Source organism: Rhyacophila brunnea, unplaced genomic scaffold (genome assembly GCF_057557595.1).
Source record: "Rhyacophila brunnea isolate RB1 unplaced genomic scaffold, BYU_Rbru_1.0 scaffold_20, whole genome shotgun sequence".
Lineage (NCBI taxonomy): Eukaryota > Metazoa > Arthropoda > Insecta > Trichoptera > Rhyacophilidae > Rhyacophila > Rhyacophila brunnea.
In genome coordinates, this window is record NW_028232860.1 from 26007235 (window position 1) to 26024442 (window position 17208).

Sequence of the window (17208 nt, forward strand, 5' to 3'; positions counted from 1 at the left end):
GTAATAAATAGCTGAAAATTGTAGAAGGCATTGCCATTTCTTCATAAACAATTTACCTGCAGGGTTTTATGAGAGCCTACTACATTTTTTTTTAAATATGCAATATCGATATTATTTTAAGCTTAGTAATAAATAGGTGAAAATTGTAGAAGGCATTGCCATTTTTCATAAACAATCTACCTGCAGGGGTCTATGAGAGCCTAATACATTTTTTTTAAATATACAATAAGTATCAATATTATTTTAAGCTTAGAAAATTTTAGAAGGGATTGCCATTACCATGATAATTTTTAAATAATAATAAAAAACTATGTTCATTAATTGATTAAATATACCAATATACAACCTACCTGCAATGATTTATGAGTGCCTAATACATTTTCCATTGTATATAATTATTATTATTATAAGAATGACGTGAATATTCGAAAATTTACAAGACTTTTACAAGACATCTTGCTATCTTCTATGATTCCACGAGAAGGAACAGTATATTCGAGGATTCCACGAGACGGAACGGTATTCTCGAGGAATTCACAAACCGGAACGGCGCTCCAGGGCATTCTGCTCCATTCTGAGCGCTGAATATAATATGATAATTTTACATGTATTCAAATCCAGAATGTATTTTTTAAATGCTTTGATCTGTACTATGACCGGTCATGCGTATATAAATCACACAACTTATCATAATCAAATAAAAGTCAAAATCTAATAAAAGAAAACATTTGTTTTTACTTATATAATTAAGTAATAAAAATGAATATTTAAATAACACGTAAGTATATACATTTCAAACATTAATCGATAAAATAAAAAACAACAAAATGCAAAAAGCAAATATTATTATACACATTATCATGAAAGCAAATTTCATTAAAAAATTGTTTAACTTACAGAATATCAGTTCCTATAAACCTAAAGTTTGTATAAAATGTAGGTATTTCATAATATCATTTTGTTTTTTTAATATATTTATAAGTATTTCTAGAAACTACATAACTCAATCCAGCGATGATAGTCGATATAGCTGTGACAGTCCACAACCCTTGCAGAATGGGGTGGTCTACATATCCAAATACTGGCGCAGCGAGGGTACTTCCAACCTGAATTCACAAAACAAAAAATAATATATTATTACATATTATAACCAAGTGTGAAGATTGAATCTAAATATATGGATGTTGATATCATCATCATCAGCCGGGGTCGATCCACTAGTTCTTAGTGCTTAGTACTTAGTTCCCTCCACTCTTCTCGGTCTCTAGTTCTTTGTTGCCATACACATCCACCAAACTTTATGAGTTCGTTTATCCAGCGGATTTTAGGGCATCCCTATGGACGTTTAGTGCCCCTTGGGTACCACTGTATGACAGCATTTGTCCAGTGGTCGTCCCCTCGTCAAGCGACATGTCCAGCCCATCGCCATTTCATCTGCTTAGCAACCTCTATTATGTCGGTCGCATACTGTTGTCTGCTTCCTTATACATTGGTTTATTTTGTGATAATGATGATTTTTGGATTTCTCTTACATTAAGAGTCCATGTTTCACACGCATATGTGAGCGTTGGTAGCACACATTGGTTGAACACTTTACGATTAAGACACAATGGGAGGTCGCTTTTGAAGATACTATTCTGGTTATCAAATGCACTCCTTGCCAGTTTGGTTCTGCGGGCAATTTTGTCATACATACCACCATCAATTGACGTTTGTTATCCAAGATAGACGTAGTTGTTGACCCGCTCGATTTGAGTGCCATTGATGATCGCTTTTGGGTCAGCAAAGCAGTTTATCATTACTTTTGTCTACGAGATATTTATCATTAAACTTGCTTTGCGGCTTTCATTTGCAAGCTCCTGCATCAGGATGCAAGATGTTGATATATACGGTGGTATTCCGGGTAGCATAGACATAAGCCAATTGATAATATAAGGCAAAAACATACTGAAGAGAAACCAAAAAAACACATTAGTGATAACTGATCACAATTCAGTCATTTTCCCCTTACAACAAGTTAGCATTGGAATGACGACATTATAGATCCAATAGTATAAGTTGTCCGCTGAGTGAGGGCGCCACATGCTAGCATTTGACATATCATACATAACATACATAACACTTTTTACACTGTGATGAGCATAGTTATAAATTCGAACACCTGGCGATTTATGATGGTAGATTATTTACCAACCATTATTTATGTATATAAACAAAGTTCATAAAATGAATGAATTCCTCAACAACTCTTTGGTGAAATTGGCTTTAAGACAGTATAAAAAAACTTCAATGAACTATATCGAGGGTATACTGACAGAAAGCATTAACTCAATAAAACAAGTTCTGAGATAATCGCAAAAAGGACTTATTTTTTTTTCAAAGCGTTCTCCCACGTAGATTTTTTTATGATTTAAAAACATTTTTTCTACATTATAAAGACTAACCTTTATGGCAAACACAATATACGACATGTTACAAGTCCTGTATTTTGTATATGCAGAACGCATTAGGTCATTATCATGCTTTCTATCAGAATGAAAAAATAACAATATGATTTAATAATGTTTCTATTTTCTCACCATTATATCCTATGCCTTTGTGCGTTTTACCAGGACGTAGAGCGTAAAATTGTATACATTTTGGCATTTAAAACAGAAAAACAGCAAAAACTGAGTTAATGCGTTCTGTCAGTATACCCTCGAATGTTATGTATAAGGATAAGCATTAAAATTTTTACATGATGAGAGTGTTGATATATTGACGCAATAATAAAGGTAAACCTTACCAACAGTAGTTGGACAGCAGTGTTCACTTTACTAATGAATGTGGGTGCCAATTGCGCAGTCACATGAGTAACATCAAAGTAGCGGCTCAATGTCCTCTGTGGTGAAAAAATTTAAAGCAATGGTTAGTTAAAGATACATACGGACGCCATAGAGCAACAGAAACACAAACTTATCCAATATTTTTTGAGTGGAGAAGAATGCACATTGAGATGATAATAATATATTAAAATCATCATAAAATGCATTATTATGGCAAATACGACATAAAAAATGTGGCAATTTCTCCAAAATTAAGAGTCAAAGTCCAATGGAATTGAAAAATCAACGAAACAGAAACGTGGCTGGCAGAAAGTCACGCAGGATGCAGGTTTGTGGTTTTGATTTCTCCGTTATTTACCGCCAGATTTAATTGTAACTTATGGATGTTATATACACATGGCATATGTTCACAGGATCGGATGCGTATTCCTCACTTCAGATGCATGACATTCACAGCGCCAGAATTCTCTAAGCTCATTGATACTCTCGACGACCTCTTCTACTGTCCGGAAAGTAATGATTTTAATACAGGCAGCAAGACATAGTGAAACAGGAATTTCGAATTTTAAAAATGATTTTTACCTTTCTTCGATTCACTGTGTCACAACTGAATTTTGGTGGGGAAGACTATGGCAATCCTCATAGTTTAATGCATAAGGCATTGGTTTCTCATACCGGGACACGACACTGTAAATTTTTTTCAAGCTCGGTTCTTTCTGTGATTGTTTCACTACTACTATTGGTCTCATCATGTCCTGTTGTGGTATTAAATACTTATTTATAAAATGTCTTAATACAGTAGCAGCATAGAAAAGAATTTAAAACAGTGTATGGCAATAAGTATGTATTTTATAATCACCGGTGGCGACAAGCTATTATATCTAATGACGAATCCGGCCGCTACCAATAGAATATCACGGCCCACAATCAGGCAGGTCAGAGGCAGAGGGATCAGTCCTTGCCAGGTCAGAGTGAGAAATAAGGTGCCCACTAGAACTTTATCAGCCATGGGATCCAAGAATGAACCCATTTTTGTTGACTGACTTGTCCATTTTCGGGCAATCCATCCGTCAAGCTAAAAAGAATATAAGATAATATGATTAAAAAATTAGTTGAATAATATTATCAATTTTGCATTTTAACTCTGCTAGGGAAGTGGTATTCAAACTGTGCACCGTGACAAGCTCCCAAGAACGCTGCAGGCTGTCACTTATTTAATAATTCCAGACAATTGATGCATGCCACACGGTCACAGTGCTACAGCTGTACCTTAGAGCTGAAATTGCAGAACTCACATTTTTAAGTAAGTATCCAGATTTAAATGTGTATTCACGTTCTCTTAATACTGAAAATTTGGGAATCCAATGTCATATGGTTTTCAAAATACTTACTTCTAAAATGACGGTAGTCAAATTATTTTACTTTAGAGCGGAAAGAGTGGATGTCTAATTTAAGTCATTTTCCTTTAAGCTATAGCAAAAAGTTCGCGAGCGAGTATTTTACCTAGATTAGATTAACTATGTTAAAACTGCTCTCCTGCAAAATATTGAATATGCGACTTTCAGCTCTAAGGTCCTATTGTTGCATGAGTTTGTGACATCTAATGATGTAGTTTTCTGATGCTATATAAAAATTGCTTTTGAAAAGCATATATTTTAAGCTTATCTGGTTTCAAGAAAATGTGGAATCATGAAAATGACAGCAGTTATATCTAGTTTGATTCCAAGATTTGAGAAAATGTGTGGTGAACAACAGGCTCACCCAGTGACGTCCTGTGTGGGTATGCAGGTTATAATATAATATAAATAACGGAATAATAAATAACACAACTTTTGAAAATAGGTTTCGTGGAATGTAGATTTTTTCCGCCTGAGGCACTGAGAGGCTGTATCTGCTCTAAACATCAGTGTTGTGCATATCAGAACTTTACAGATTTTTATTATTTTTTGACATTTCGGATAGCTGAGAAGAATGATAAAATACATTAGGTAAGAAGGTAATGTATGTACATACAATTTTAGACAAAACATGTAAGAAAACAGTGTTTTTATTCTGCTGAGAAGGGATCTAGCTAAGTTGAAAACCAAAGAATTAGGGTTTAATATGTACTTCCTGAAGATGCCGAAAAACAAGACTCGGGTTGCTAAAACCAATTCCTATAGAATAGTACCAAACTCATCAGTCACAATTCGGCTCATTAGGGTCAAAGAAATGTATCTAAATTTTTAGCAATTTTGAGTTGCTACTGGACAAGGATTTTTCTACTGGACAAGGACTTTTCAAAAAATTCAGCAGATAAATAGTTCAATGCGTATCTCTTGAAAATACAATCTTGTTAATGTCAGTGGAATGTAAATTTACTTCTGTTTGGGGTCTTAAAGTAGAGAAAAATTAGATAATATGTTTCTTTGACCCTAAAGCGCCGGCGACTAGACGCTCATGCTTTACGACAAGCTTACCTGCACAAACCGGTTTGTATCGAGAAGCCTGTGTGTATGGACAGAAAACTAAAGCGCGCGCAAACCGAAAAGCGCTATAAAAGTCTATATCGCACAGGCAAGTCGTTATACCGCGCAGGCAAGTCGCTGTCGTGTAGCCGGCGCATAAGGGGCAAATTTAAATACTACCTATTTAGTGATTTTCTTTCGAAGAATTATATTATTCTATCTTATGTCGAATACATTGATAGGGTTTATTTTTAAATACAGTAGAATCTCGATTATCCAGACTGATTGGGGATGAAGATAATCCAAATAATTTTCACTCTTCTTTTCTAAATCAAACATTATTCATAATCTTACAAAACTGATGATAATTATAAAATTTCCGATAATCGAGGTTCTACTGTATACATAACAATATGAAGCTATGAATGAATAATTCATCGACTTACCAGGTCAGTGATACCAGCAAAAACCCATAAACCAAGGGCCAAATTATAATTTTCTTGGATTATAACATATCCTAAATAGGGAGACATCGCGATTCGGGCAACACAAAGTAAGTTGGGAATGGTGTATACATTTTCCCTCTGAAATAAAAAGATAAGAAATTAGAGTACGGATAGTAGATATATATCATTAGCATTGGATTCATAATCCAATGTGAATCTTGGCCGCCTCCTGAGGTTTCTTAACAGATTTGCACAATAAAAACAGTCATTCACTAAACCGATTAGATCCATTTTTTAATCAAAACAAATATTGTAAACAAAGCGATATGTGAATTTGTCAGATGAGGGAATTGAACAACACTACAAAACTCTACTCACCAGTTCGGCACTGGCGGATAACAAAATAAACTTGGTGAGTGAATAACTCCATGATATAATTCTAAGCCTGGTAAATATGTGAGTAGGTTGGACTTTTAGTAGGTATGCGGTACACTTATACTTCACTATACGGCCTACCACTATTCAATTGAAGTTGCAATTCTAGTGCAACTTCAATTAAGGCCTGTAGCAATTTGACTCGCACGCATTTAAGGTACATGTGACCTTGACACATCGAGAGCGTCGACAGCTTCAAGTACCTGGGGGTACACATCACGGGAGATGGCATTTTGCAGAAAGAGCTCGCTATTCGAATGGGAATGGCTGGAGCAACATTCAACTCGATGCGAAATGTCTGGGACTCACGATTGTACTCGGTCAAAACCTAATGCCGCCTATTCGACGCTTGCATTCTGACAGTGCTGCTTTACGGTAGCGAATCATGGCACCTTACGAAGGCTCAGAGCAACCGTATACTTAGTTTTTACTCTCTATACTGAGATGTTTGCGACGAATACTGGGTGTGCGGTGGTATGACTTTAGGAGCAACGAGGAGATAACACTCTCATCACGCTGAAAGTGAAGAGGCGACGTTGGACCTGGCTCGGCCACGTGCTGCGGATGCCAGAAGAGAACTTTAACCTGGCTTGCCTGTTCTTCAGGCTGACCGGATTCCGGCGACCTGGAAGGCCGCTAAATACAATCTACAGAGTGTATACGGCGGAGCTACGGGATGCTGGTCTGACCTGGAACGAAGCAAGAAGACTGGCGAGCGACAGGGATTCTTGGAGGCGCCGCGTGGTGTCCATATGCTCCAGTTAAGGGGCGGATATGGCTAAAGAAGAAGAAGAAGAAGACCTCATTGAACCGTCCACATGCACTCGTGGCTGTTGGGCGACAAGCGCAAGCACTTGCTAGATTCTCGACTACGCAACGCTTTTATCGCCATTCCAAAATGAATTACATCACCTAGCTTGTACACTGCCAAGAATACATCTTACCAGTTATCGCGACATTTAAAATCTCAAAGGAACCGTGTACGAGCGACAGGGATTCTTGGAGGCGCCGCGTGGTGTCCATATGCTCCAGTTAAGGGGCGGATATGGCTAAAGAAGAAGAAGAAGAAGACCTCATTGAACCGTCCACATGCACTCGTGGCTGTTGGGCGACAAGCGCAAGCACTTGCTAGATTCTCGACTACGCAACGCTTTTATCGCCATTCCAAAATGAATTACATCACCTAGCTTGTACACTGCCAAGAATACATCTTACCAGTTATCGCGACATTTAAAATCTCAAAGGAACCGTGTACCACGATTGAGTTACTAGTCTTTATTTTTGCACTCGCGCTTGTTTTTTATGCCCATTCAAAAATGAATTATGTCACCTAACTTGTTCCCTGCCAAATGAAACGCGTTATATGGCCGCAGCACATTTTTGGTACTCCCGAGTAAAGCGGGGTGAGACACGCGCCATCTGGACAAGGCCCAACTGCCCAATATTTTTTGGTATATGGCCAAAAAAAATATCAGGAAAATCTCTATGTATATACATAAAAGTTTTTGCCCAAATAAACAATTGGAGATAAAAATATTTAGACCAGATGCAAAACAATAACAAGTCATGAACACCTGTATCATAAAATTCGACAAAATAATGACACATGACGAAAACTATTCTGTTCACGGTAAATCTCGAAGGATTTGTCCGCTTCCTCATTTCGAACAAGGAATAAACATCCTATTTCAAATTGATAAATGACACAATTTTTTAATTAATAATATGCAATTGCGAATTTGCCTCTCATGGGTGGGGCTTTGTTCCGGATCCTTTCTCTGCCGTCACGGTCATGGGAAGTGTAAATCTGATTATATTTTATACTGATTCGAGAGTTGGATTTGAACCCACGGCTTCGAAAGCACACATTCTTTCCCTAGTCCACTGCAGGCCCCCACCCATGACCATGTCCGATCCTAATAAGATCATATGGGCCTCCACAGAGTGAAGGTTTGTATTAACAGATTTTGTTTTTACGAGAAATGGATGTCAGCCACTAGCTCAACCTATTAGGTCCATACTCTGACTCATACACAAATTGAAAAACAATATGTGTACTTGTCCGACCAATAGACGCTTAAGCCGCGCGGCCATCGTGGGACTGTTGACGTGGGCAGTTGACGGTAATATTACAAACAAATATTCAACTGTCAGAATTTATATCTTTATTACCAATTCGTCATCGAGCGCCATTGCAAATGTATAGATTAATATGATTTATACAACACGGATAAGATTCACTGGTTAAGTAATTTAATTTAATGTATATATTATATGCCACATATTTTGTTATATATTTATTATACACACTTATATTAATTTATATACTTCAGATGAAAAATTTGAATCCAAATAAAGTAACAATGTCTAATTTGACACAACAATCAAGAAGAAAAGGCAAAATACTTATTCTATTGGTTTCTATTTACAGGTGAAAATATTGCATTAAACATTTTATAATTCGAAAGTATTTTACCAGGGGTTCTCAAATTTTCTCTGATAGTAACATATATGTAGGGATGTCTTTAGGGATGGGATATTTCAGGGAAAATGTTTGTATCTCAGTACTTCAGATTTACATACTTTTTATATGATTTTTGACAAAACTGTTTTTGTCGACTAAAAAAAAGTGAATTATGATGAGATGATAGAAGATTGTAGGCTTGTAGGTTGAGATGAGAGTTTATTAGTTGATACAAGAATACACTCAATACAATAATAGGGATGATTACGTGAGATTATAATCGCGAATAATGATGTATTGATGAGATTTATATGATGAAGAGATTAATTATAAGAATGCACTGAGACTTGATTCGAGTGGAATAACAGATGTCCAATGTTGAGTGAAGAAGTCGTGACAGTAGAAGTTCCTACGGCACGTGACGGACTCGATGAGTGGAGTGAGTATTCATAGATTTTTTTTTTCATTATATTAATGCAGTACATATATTACCATAGACATTGTCGTAATTTTCAATCAAAACAAACACTACTGGTCTAGTTATGATTGAGGAAACGCTGACAATTATTATTGCTAATGTGCTGTTCTAATAACAAAACCTACATATTAAAGTGTGTCACTAATTTAATGCAGAGTAACATGATCACTACATATATAAATAATAAACATTATGAAATCCCACAAAAATACCATGTTCACAGGATTATAGGTTAGAAAATATTATGTAGAATTATATAACCTTATATAAGTAAAACCTTTCTAAACATTGCTACTAAATGCGAGATTTCTGGTATGTTTTTTTGTTAATATAAATTCATAATATTACGGCCAAAATTTACCCAATTAATTGAGAAAGCATTTACTTGATGATGGTGTTACAAACGAAACAGCCATTGAATAAAAAACCTAATATGTGGAATAAAATATTACAGTAGAATCCACTATTCTGGCATTATTTATACATACCGGATGGTGTCGTATTTAGAAAACTGAAAAATAAAAATAATATTTAAGGGCCTAGGTACCGTGTAAAGGTCGAAAATAATAATTGGAGTATCTTTGCGAGCTAATCCTGAATAATATATAGATTTTGTTGAAATATGTAAAAGTCATCACTACTCCCTGTCTTTTTACACTTTAGATCAGATGTCCATGGTTTTACCACTTTCTCAAATTACTGTTTTGTCAACATATTGCATTAAGTATATCATGTAATTTTAGTGACCAAACGACTATTTATTATTTACGAAAATAATCTCTTATCGATGATTATTCCCTCACATTCAAGCCCTGCCTCAAATTGTGCTGGGTTACTAAACGCGCCGGACCTCTGAAGTGACGGATTAGTGAGATTTCAGAATTTCAATCCCTAATTCCGACACACTTGCAGAGTCAATTAAAAAAAACCAATATGACACAATGGCTTCTGCCATCATTGACTGCACCACCGCATAATTTTATTGAATATCAGAGAACAGTTTAATATTTCTTAGAAACTACCACCGAGAAAGCAGTTGAGAATGGCTGTTTTACCTAAATAACCTGGTAAATATTTCATGTAAAATTAATTAGGTTTGTACATAGGTAGTTCAATAAAAACCCAGTCAAAAATTTCATAACAATCACTTTAAACAGGTATTTAAGTAAGGTAATTAAATAGCCATTGAGTGGATATTAAGTACCGAACCTGTCCATTGGGTAATGCCATGGAGATATTTTGCTATTTCTTAATTTTTCAATAGGTCATATAACATGATCTTCAATATTTGAATATTATATATTGAAATAAGTGATAAATGGCAATGGGCTGAACATGTCACTCGGCGAGTGGACAACCACTGGACCAATGCCGTCATACAGTGGTACCCAAGAGGCACTAAACGTCCCAGGGATGCCCTAAAACCCGCTGGGTGAACGAACTCACAAAGTTCGGTGGATATATGTAGCAACAAAGAACTAAGGACTGAGAAGAATGGGGGGAGCTAGGGGAGGCCTTCATCCACCAATGGATTGATCACAGCTAATGATGATGATGATGATATTAAAATAAGATCATGATATATTATGACCTATTGAAAAATTATCAGCTACTAAGGGGGTACACTGATGTTAATAACTTGCTTGTCCTGAGTTTTGGCATGAAACGATCATCCATACATTTGGAGCACGTTATGTATTTCTCAGTGGCAAATACTGCCTGCTGGATGGAGAATAAACAAAAGAATAATAATACACATTTTGACAGTGATCAATGTAATATAATATAAGAAACGTCAAATGCTTTCACGGAGAGGGGAATGAATAGGGAAGCGCGAGTGGCAATTATAATACACCTAACATTTTGCATTCTAGTAATGCCAAATAACACGCATCAATTAGTTATGTTATAATGCAATTGTGGTGCAACTTTGTGGTGGAATCCATAGCTCATGAAACCAACATAAGAGGATGGGTAGATAATAGTACAACGCAGATGTGCGCTTATGCTGACGACATAGTAATTACAAGCTGATCCAAACAGAGGATGATCGACCATGGTGGCACTATGAAAATAAAAGCAGAAAACGCTGGGCTGCAAATAAACCAGTCAAAAACTAAGTATCTGGTCAGCACACGCGATCAGGTACCGCTGCAGAATATAGACATAGGACAGCATGCATATGAAGGGGTGGACAAGTTCACGTATCTCGGATCCAGCCTAAATACACAAAATAAGACAGCAGAGGAGATAAAAATCCGCCTTATCTCCGGGAATAAATGCTGGCATGCCTGCAAGCGACTGGTGGGGTCGAAAATTCTAGGCCGAAGAAGTAAACTTCTAATTTATAAAACAATTATAAGGCCAGTGGTCACTTATGGCTGTGAGACTTGGTGCTTAACTCAAAACGAGGAAAACAAATAAGCTGTCTTCGAGCGCAAAATACTCCGCAAAATCTTTGGACCCACATTGGAAAATGGGAACTACAGAATAAAAATGAACCACGAGTTGGAAGAGCTGATTGAACAGCAAAAAATCATAAGATACTGTAAGTCCCAAAGACTACGATGGGCGGGACATGTGGAGAGAATGCCTGAAGTTAGAGCGCCAAGGATCATGACGAAGTGGCTACCCCAACGGAAAAGACCCAGAGGCCGTCCAAGAAGGAGATGGGCTGACGCCGTAGAAGTGGACTGGCTTCATATAGGAAGACCCGGTAACTGGAGAAGTGTGGCGAGAGACCGGAGTGAGTGGAGAGCGGTTGTGGAGGAGGCCAAATCCCACCCCGGGATGTAGCGCCATGGAAGAAGAAGAAGAGATAATGCAATTATTTTAAATTAACTATAGCCCGCAACTTCATCCATGTGAAATACAGAAATAAAAAGTAAACAGACATACAGAATGAAGAAATAGACAAATTCGATTTGTTTTTACTTCAAATCAAATTTGATGACGGTTGACATAAGAATTAACGGTGCCAAGTGGCAACGATCCACTTGGTAAGTTAAGGGTCTCAGGTTTAAAATACGGATCCAGCAAAATTGACATGTAATTTTTTTTACCCAGAGCATGGATCCAATAGGTTTAGCAAGCAGCTAACATCAAGACTGTCGGCCTATAACATCGTGGGTCCCAGGCATTGGCGGCTCTTTGCTAGATAATTTGGTAGGTCAGTTTTAAATAATTTTATATTATTTTAATTTGCCTTTTCGTTGTACACTTAAAAGACGTAAGTATAGCAAATTGGCTTTTTATACATTATAAAAGAAGTGCTATAAATTGTTAGATAGTTAGATTAAAAAGATAGGTACCTACTTACCCTTCAAAAAAATGTCTATTTTCACGTCAAACAATCAAAAATATTTAATAAAAACTCCGTAGCTTTTTAGCTTCATTTTTCATTAAACTGTCACTATCAGAAAAAAGTGTTGTGTACTGTTATGAAATGGCGGGATCATTTATATATAAACACTTTTTATATTTCCACTGATTTTATTAGAAGGTAACTTTTATGATTGATATAGCAGATTACATTTTAAAGGGTAACATTTATACAATGATTTAACTGTTTAACACAATGAATGCAGTCGATGCGTTTTAGTCAAAGGTTGTATTTAAACTAAACTACAAAGCTATTTTTGGTTGAGTACTATAATATTACAAAACAAACAATGACATTGCATATGAAACTTTCAGACAATTTCAGAAATAATAAAAATATAAAAAGGTTAACCAGATAAAAATAATAAGGTTGAAACAATGCTTAGTAGGTAATACAGTACATGCTCGATGAAATCGCGAGGCAATAATAATTAATAACAGAACAACGTTTTATACCTGTTTCCTTTAACACACTGAAAAATGTATTGTTATCTCTTTCTCGGACAATGACGAAAATCTTGCCTATGCTGCGTCAAAACAAATTTTAAAAAAAACTGGCGAAATGTTTGCTTTCTCCGTTTCACATATGGAAAATGAGAGAGAAAGAGAAATATTTAGAAATATTTTATCCCGGCGTATTCCCAAATGACCCAAGGTATAGCGACCGAGCGGATTCCGTTTGTTTGATTTTTATACCCACAGTTCGTCCGTCCGTGTGCGTCTCGCCTTGACGTGTTAGCCGATAATTATTATAATACATTGTACCTACATCTTAGATTATAACCTACATAGATTGTAAGATGTTTATTTTTGGAGGGTCATTGACCAAATGACCTAATGGACCAGCCGCCATTGGTCCCAGGTTCGAATCCTGGGTCTGGCAAGAACACATATTGTTTTTCAATTTGTGTATGAGTCAGAGTATGCACCTAATAGGTTGAGCAAGTGGCTAACATCCATTTCTCGTAAAAACTAAATCTATTGATACAAAACCTCCACTCTGTGAAGGCCCATACGATCTTATTAGGATTGGACACGGTAAAAAAAAAACATTAATTTCTCACAAAAAAATCAGTTACGAAACCTTTTTGTGAGGCGGCCAAGATTCACAATGGATTGTAGAGCTAATGAAATAAAAAGATATACAGAATGAAGAATAAAATAAAATGGAAGAAAATTCGATTTGTTTTTTTTTTCAATTCAAATTTCAGTTATAAAAATAAAATACCTAATACTTAACACATTTTTTGATCAAACATTCTTAAATGTTTTCTGTATCTTTCTACATCCTACAGAAAGTTGGGAGAGAGAGGGATTACTGTATTAAGATTTTAAATATACTGCACCGTGTGCAAAACAACTGATGCTCTTTAGGAAGTTTATGGCTTTGTCACCTATCAAACAGATGCTAGAATAGATACCTACTCATCTTATTCTATGGGTCGCAAATTATTCAATATGGGGGCTAAATTCACATGTAATTTTTTCACATAGTATACATGCACGTTTAGCAAATGAAAAACAACCAATTCTCAGTTGACCATTGCGAAGTACAAATTCTCAGCCGTAGAGCGGATATGATGATTCATATTATTTGTTTTAATTGTTAATTACCTACCTCTATCGCTTCATCAATCTTCTCCTTGACCTTAGACTTGGTTTCTAAAATATCTTTGATGATAAATTCTTTTTTTTCTCTTATCTTTAGCTCTGTAACATGCTTTTGGTGCCGTAGATCTTTCGCAAGGTTCTCTCCCTTGAGTCGCAACTTTCGTTCTGTGTGACGCAGTTTTTCCTTGTTCTTCTCGATGACATCTTTCAAAATCTGGGTCTGTTTTTGAAATTCCGAAATATGCTTCTTTTCGTCTGAAGAATGAGTTCTCGCGAGTAGATTTCCGCCGAACGCACAGGAATACAAAAGTCTGGGTCGTCTGACATCTGGATTAATGAATGTCCTCGTCTTTCTCAGTGATACAATAGAAATATTAGATATCTTAAAAAAGAGACTCCTAAATCCACATAATTTCGTAAAAGAATTCATAATAATGTTGACAGTTCTATAACCTAGATATAAATTTTCACATTAATTTTGACATGTTATGCAAAATTCATGATTGTATTATCTATGGCCACACAACGACAAACTGGCAAAAAAACGTATCTTCGCGATAAAAAAAATGGGCTGGAATTAATTATTGCACATTGCAATAATCAAAATTCACAAAAAAAACAATTGGGCAGTAGTTTTCACAAATAAATAAATGAAATCACATAAAATAGTGTGTTTCACAAAACAAAAATCATACATCACTCATTGTAAAATATATAAGTTAACTAAATTTTGACAACTGCACACATTGGTAAAATTGTTTTCACCGATAAAATAATATATCGCACAAAGAAAAGGTATAAAATCACAAATGTCAAAGAATAATATTCTAGCGGCATTATAATATGACTATTGTCAAAGAAAATATATATAAACTAGGGTTCATTTGGTTTTAAACAATATTATTTATTGATATCTTGATATTTTAATACTTGGGCCGCTGAAATTCTGTGAGCTTGAGCCATTCACGGTAGGTACGATATGGGTACGATCATTCAAACCGAAAACACTACCTAGGGATCAGTTGTCGATTTTTTCGTTGGTTGTTTAATTATATTTAAAAAAAAAAAAAAATAGGATGGGGATATTCATGCTGCTATCTTTCATATAATATTTGATGTAAATCTACAACAAGCTAGGTATATATTTTTCGGTTCATCGATATAAGTTTTGGTAAATGTGCCACAGATGCCGTCATGAGATTTTATAACTTTCTTTTTAGACCAAACCAGACCTAACCTAACATAACCCAACCTAACCTACCCCACCCCAACCTAATATTACCTATTAATTATAATCTTAGTTTGTGATAATGATGCATCAAAATGTATGAAAATTTTAAATTTAACAATTATTGGACCGAAAAACTTATACGCCGACAGAAAAGGGTATTCATTATAATTGTCTACATGGAATAAACTGTTTTCGTAAAAAAAATAATATAAAAGCTCATGACGGCATCTGCGGCACAATTACCGTGTTGGGAATGGTTTATTTGTACGTTTTAATTAACGTCACTTTTTAAATACCTACCTACTAGGGATTCCAATCCCGGGATACCGAATACCGAGATATTTTCGATACCTATGAATCCCGGGATTGGTAAACATAATTTAAAAAAACATAATAGATTTTTTTTATTAATTTTTATGGAAAATAAAATAAAAACGAAAATATAACAGAAAAAAAACTTTTAATAACAAATAACTACATTAGAAATAAACTGAGTTTGAATGAAGTTTGATTTATACCCATGTGTAAGTTGCCGATTCATTTAATTTTTTCATATAAATTAATAAAAATGAGAAAGATTGAAACAATGCTTTGCACTTTTCACAAAGTAATTCCACCATGATCTCATATGTTTTATGGTAGTTTCATATTTGGCTGACCAATTAGATATATGAAGCGGAAAGGCCATAAATACACCATGATTATTTGCTTAAGTATTTAAAATCTCGCTAATCCATGCATTTAGTATTTACTGTCTGAAACAGTAATCTCATATTAAATTCACATTATTATTTATATTGAATATTATTTACTCCATTAAACTTCTGTATTTCCAAGATTGAACGTAGATATACAATATTAACAATAAATGTCTTAAATAGTATAAATTATACCTACTAGATTTATTTTTGACCGATTTTATCAATGTTATTTGTGATTTTTTTTTTTATATTAACGATGGAAAAAATATGCCAATCCGAGACCAGTCCCGGGATCCCGAGATTGTCAAATTGTAATCCCGAAATCCCGGGATCAGAATTTTGGCTCGGGATTGGATTCCCTACTACCTACCTATAGTATTATTTGAATCTGAAAGTAGGTAAGGTGGTCGGGGTAAGTGTGACATATAATTCAATGAGATGAATTTCAACGTGGTTCATGATGAATAGGTGAGTTTTAAACAGTTGAAAACTTTATCGTAGGATCTACAAAAGCATTACAAATAATATGTACAGAAGGAACCCACTGTATATCTTACTATAATACGACATTTTAATATTTTTTGATCACTAGTCAGTTTGTTACACTTACCCCAATATTGGGGTAAGTGTAACAAACTAAATTTATCTTTATTCCAAAAGTACTTCAAAACCATAATGTATTATATGCAAAGAAAGGTAATATTTCATGTAATGGATATTGATTCTTGAGTTAAAACTACAGTATAGAATTTCAACAAAATGGACTAAAACATTTTTTTTGGGGTAAGTGTGTCATACTAATGTATGAAGCGCTAGTGATGTCCCGAAAGAAAAATGAAGTATTTTTTATTAATTAACGTAAGCAGTTGCCGGAAATCCGATGACACTAACGAGTTTACTTTTTGAAGAATCATGGGAAAAACTTGTTATGTCAAATTGACAGTCTACATTATATATCCACTGTGGACAATCCTTTAAATTCAGGTTGATGATTGTACTGTTTAATAAGACAAGTTATAGTACCAATTGGTTACAAAAGGATCATAAACTTTTTTCAAACATAGGTATTCTACGGCTTGCGGTTTTTAGCATGGAACATGCTTTTGTCTTGACCACCCGGCCGGATTTGTTACGAAAACATCGCACAGGCAGCGGTAACGAAAACAAAAAATAAGTCACTGAAAGTAGC

General features: G+C 35.2%; 1 protein-coding gene across 1 annotated transcript; it reads right to left on the reverse strand.

Moving 5' to 3' along the window:
* Window positions 1–727: 727 nt before the first annotated feature.
* CLS (cardiolipin synthase) lies at window positions 728–14561 on the reverse strand. The gene is made up of 5 exons (XM_085948028.1): window positions 14095–14561; window positions 5719–5856; window positions 3685–3900; window positions 2786–2881; window positions 728–1106 (listed from the first exon to the last, which is right to left on the reverse strand). Exons 1-5 carry the CDS (start codon window positions 14515–14517, stop codon window positions 954–956), a joined length of 1026 nt encoding a protein of 341 aa, XP_085804154.1. The 5' UTR covers window positions 14518–14561; the 3' UTR covers window positions 728–953.
* Between the last annotated feature and the right edge of the window lie 2647 nt (window positions 14562–17208).

Bases quoted from the DNA above. Each gene is read 5' to 3' on its own strand.
- CLS (XM_085948028.1), bottom strand. From the start codon at position 14,517: ATGAATTCTTTTACGAAATTATGTGGATTTAGGAGTCTCTTTTTTAAG. The intron at 5,857-14,094 runs GTAGGTAATTAA...TTTTTATTTCAG, and splicing joins AGATTGATGAAGCGATAGAG to AGGGAAAATGTATACACCAT. The intron at 3,901-5,718 runs GTAAGTCGATGA...TATTCTTTTTAG, and splicing joins TTGCTGGTATCACTGACCTG to CTTGACGGATGGATTGCCCG.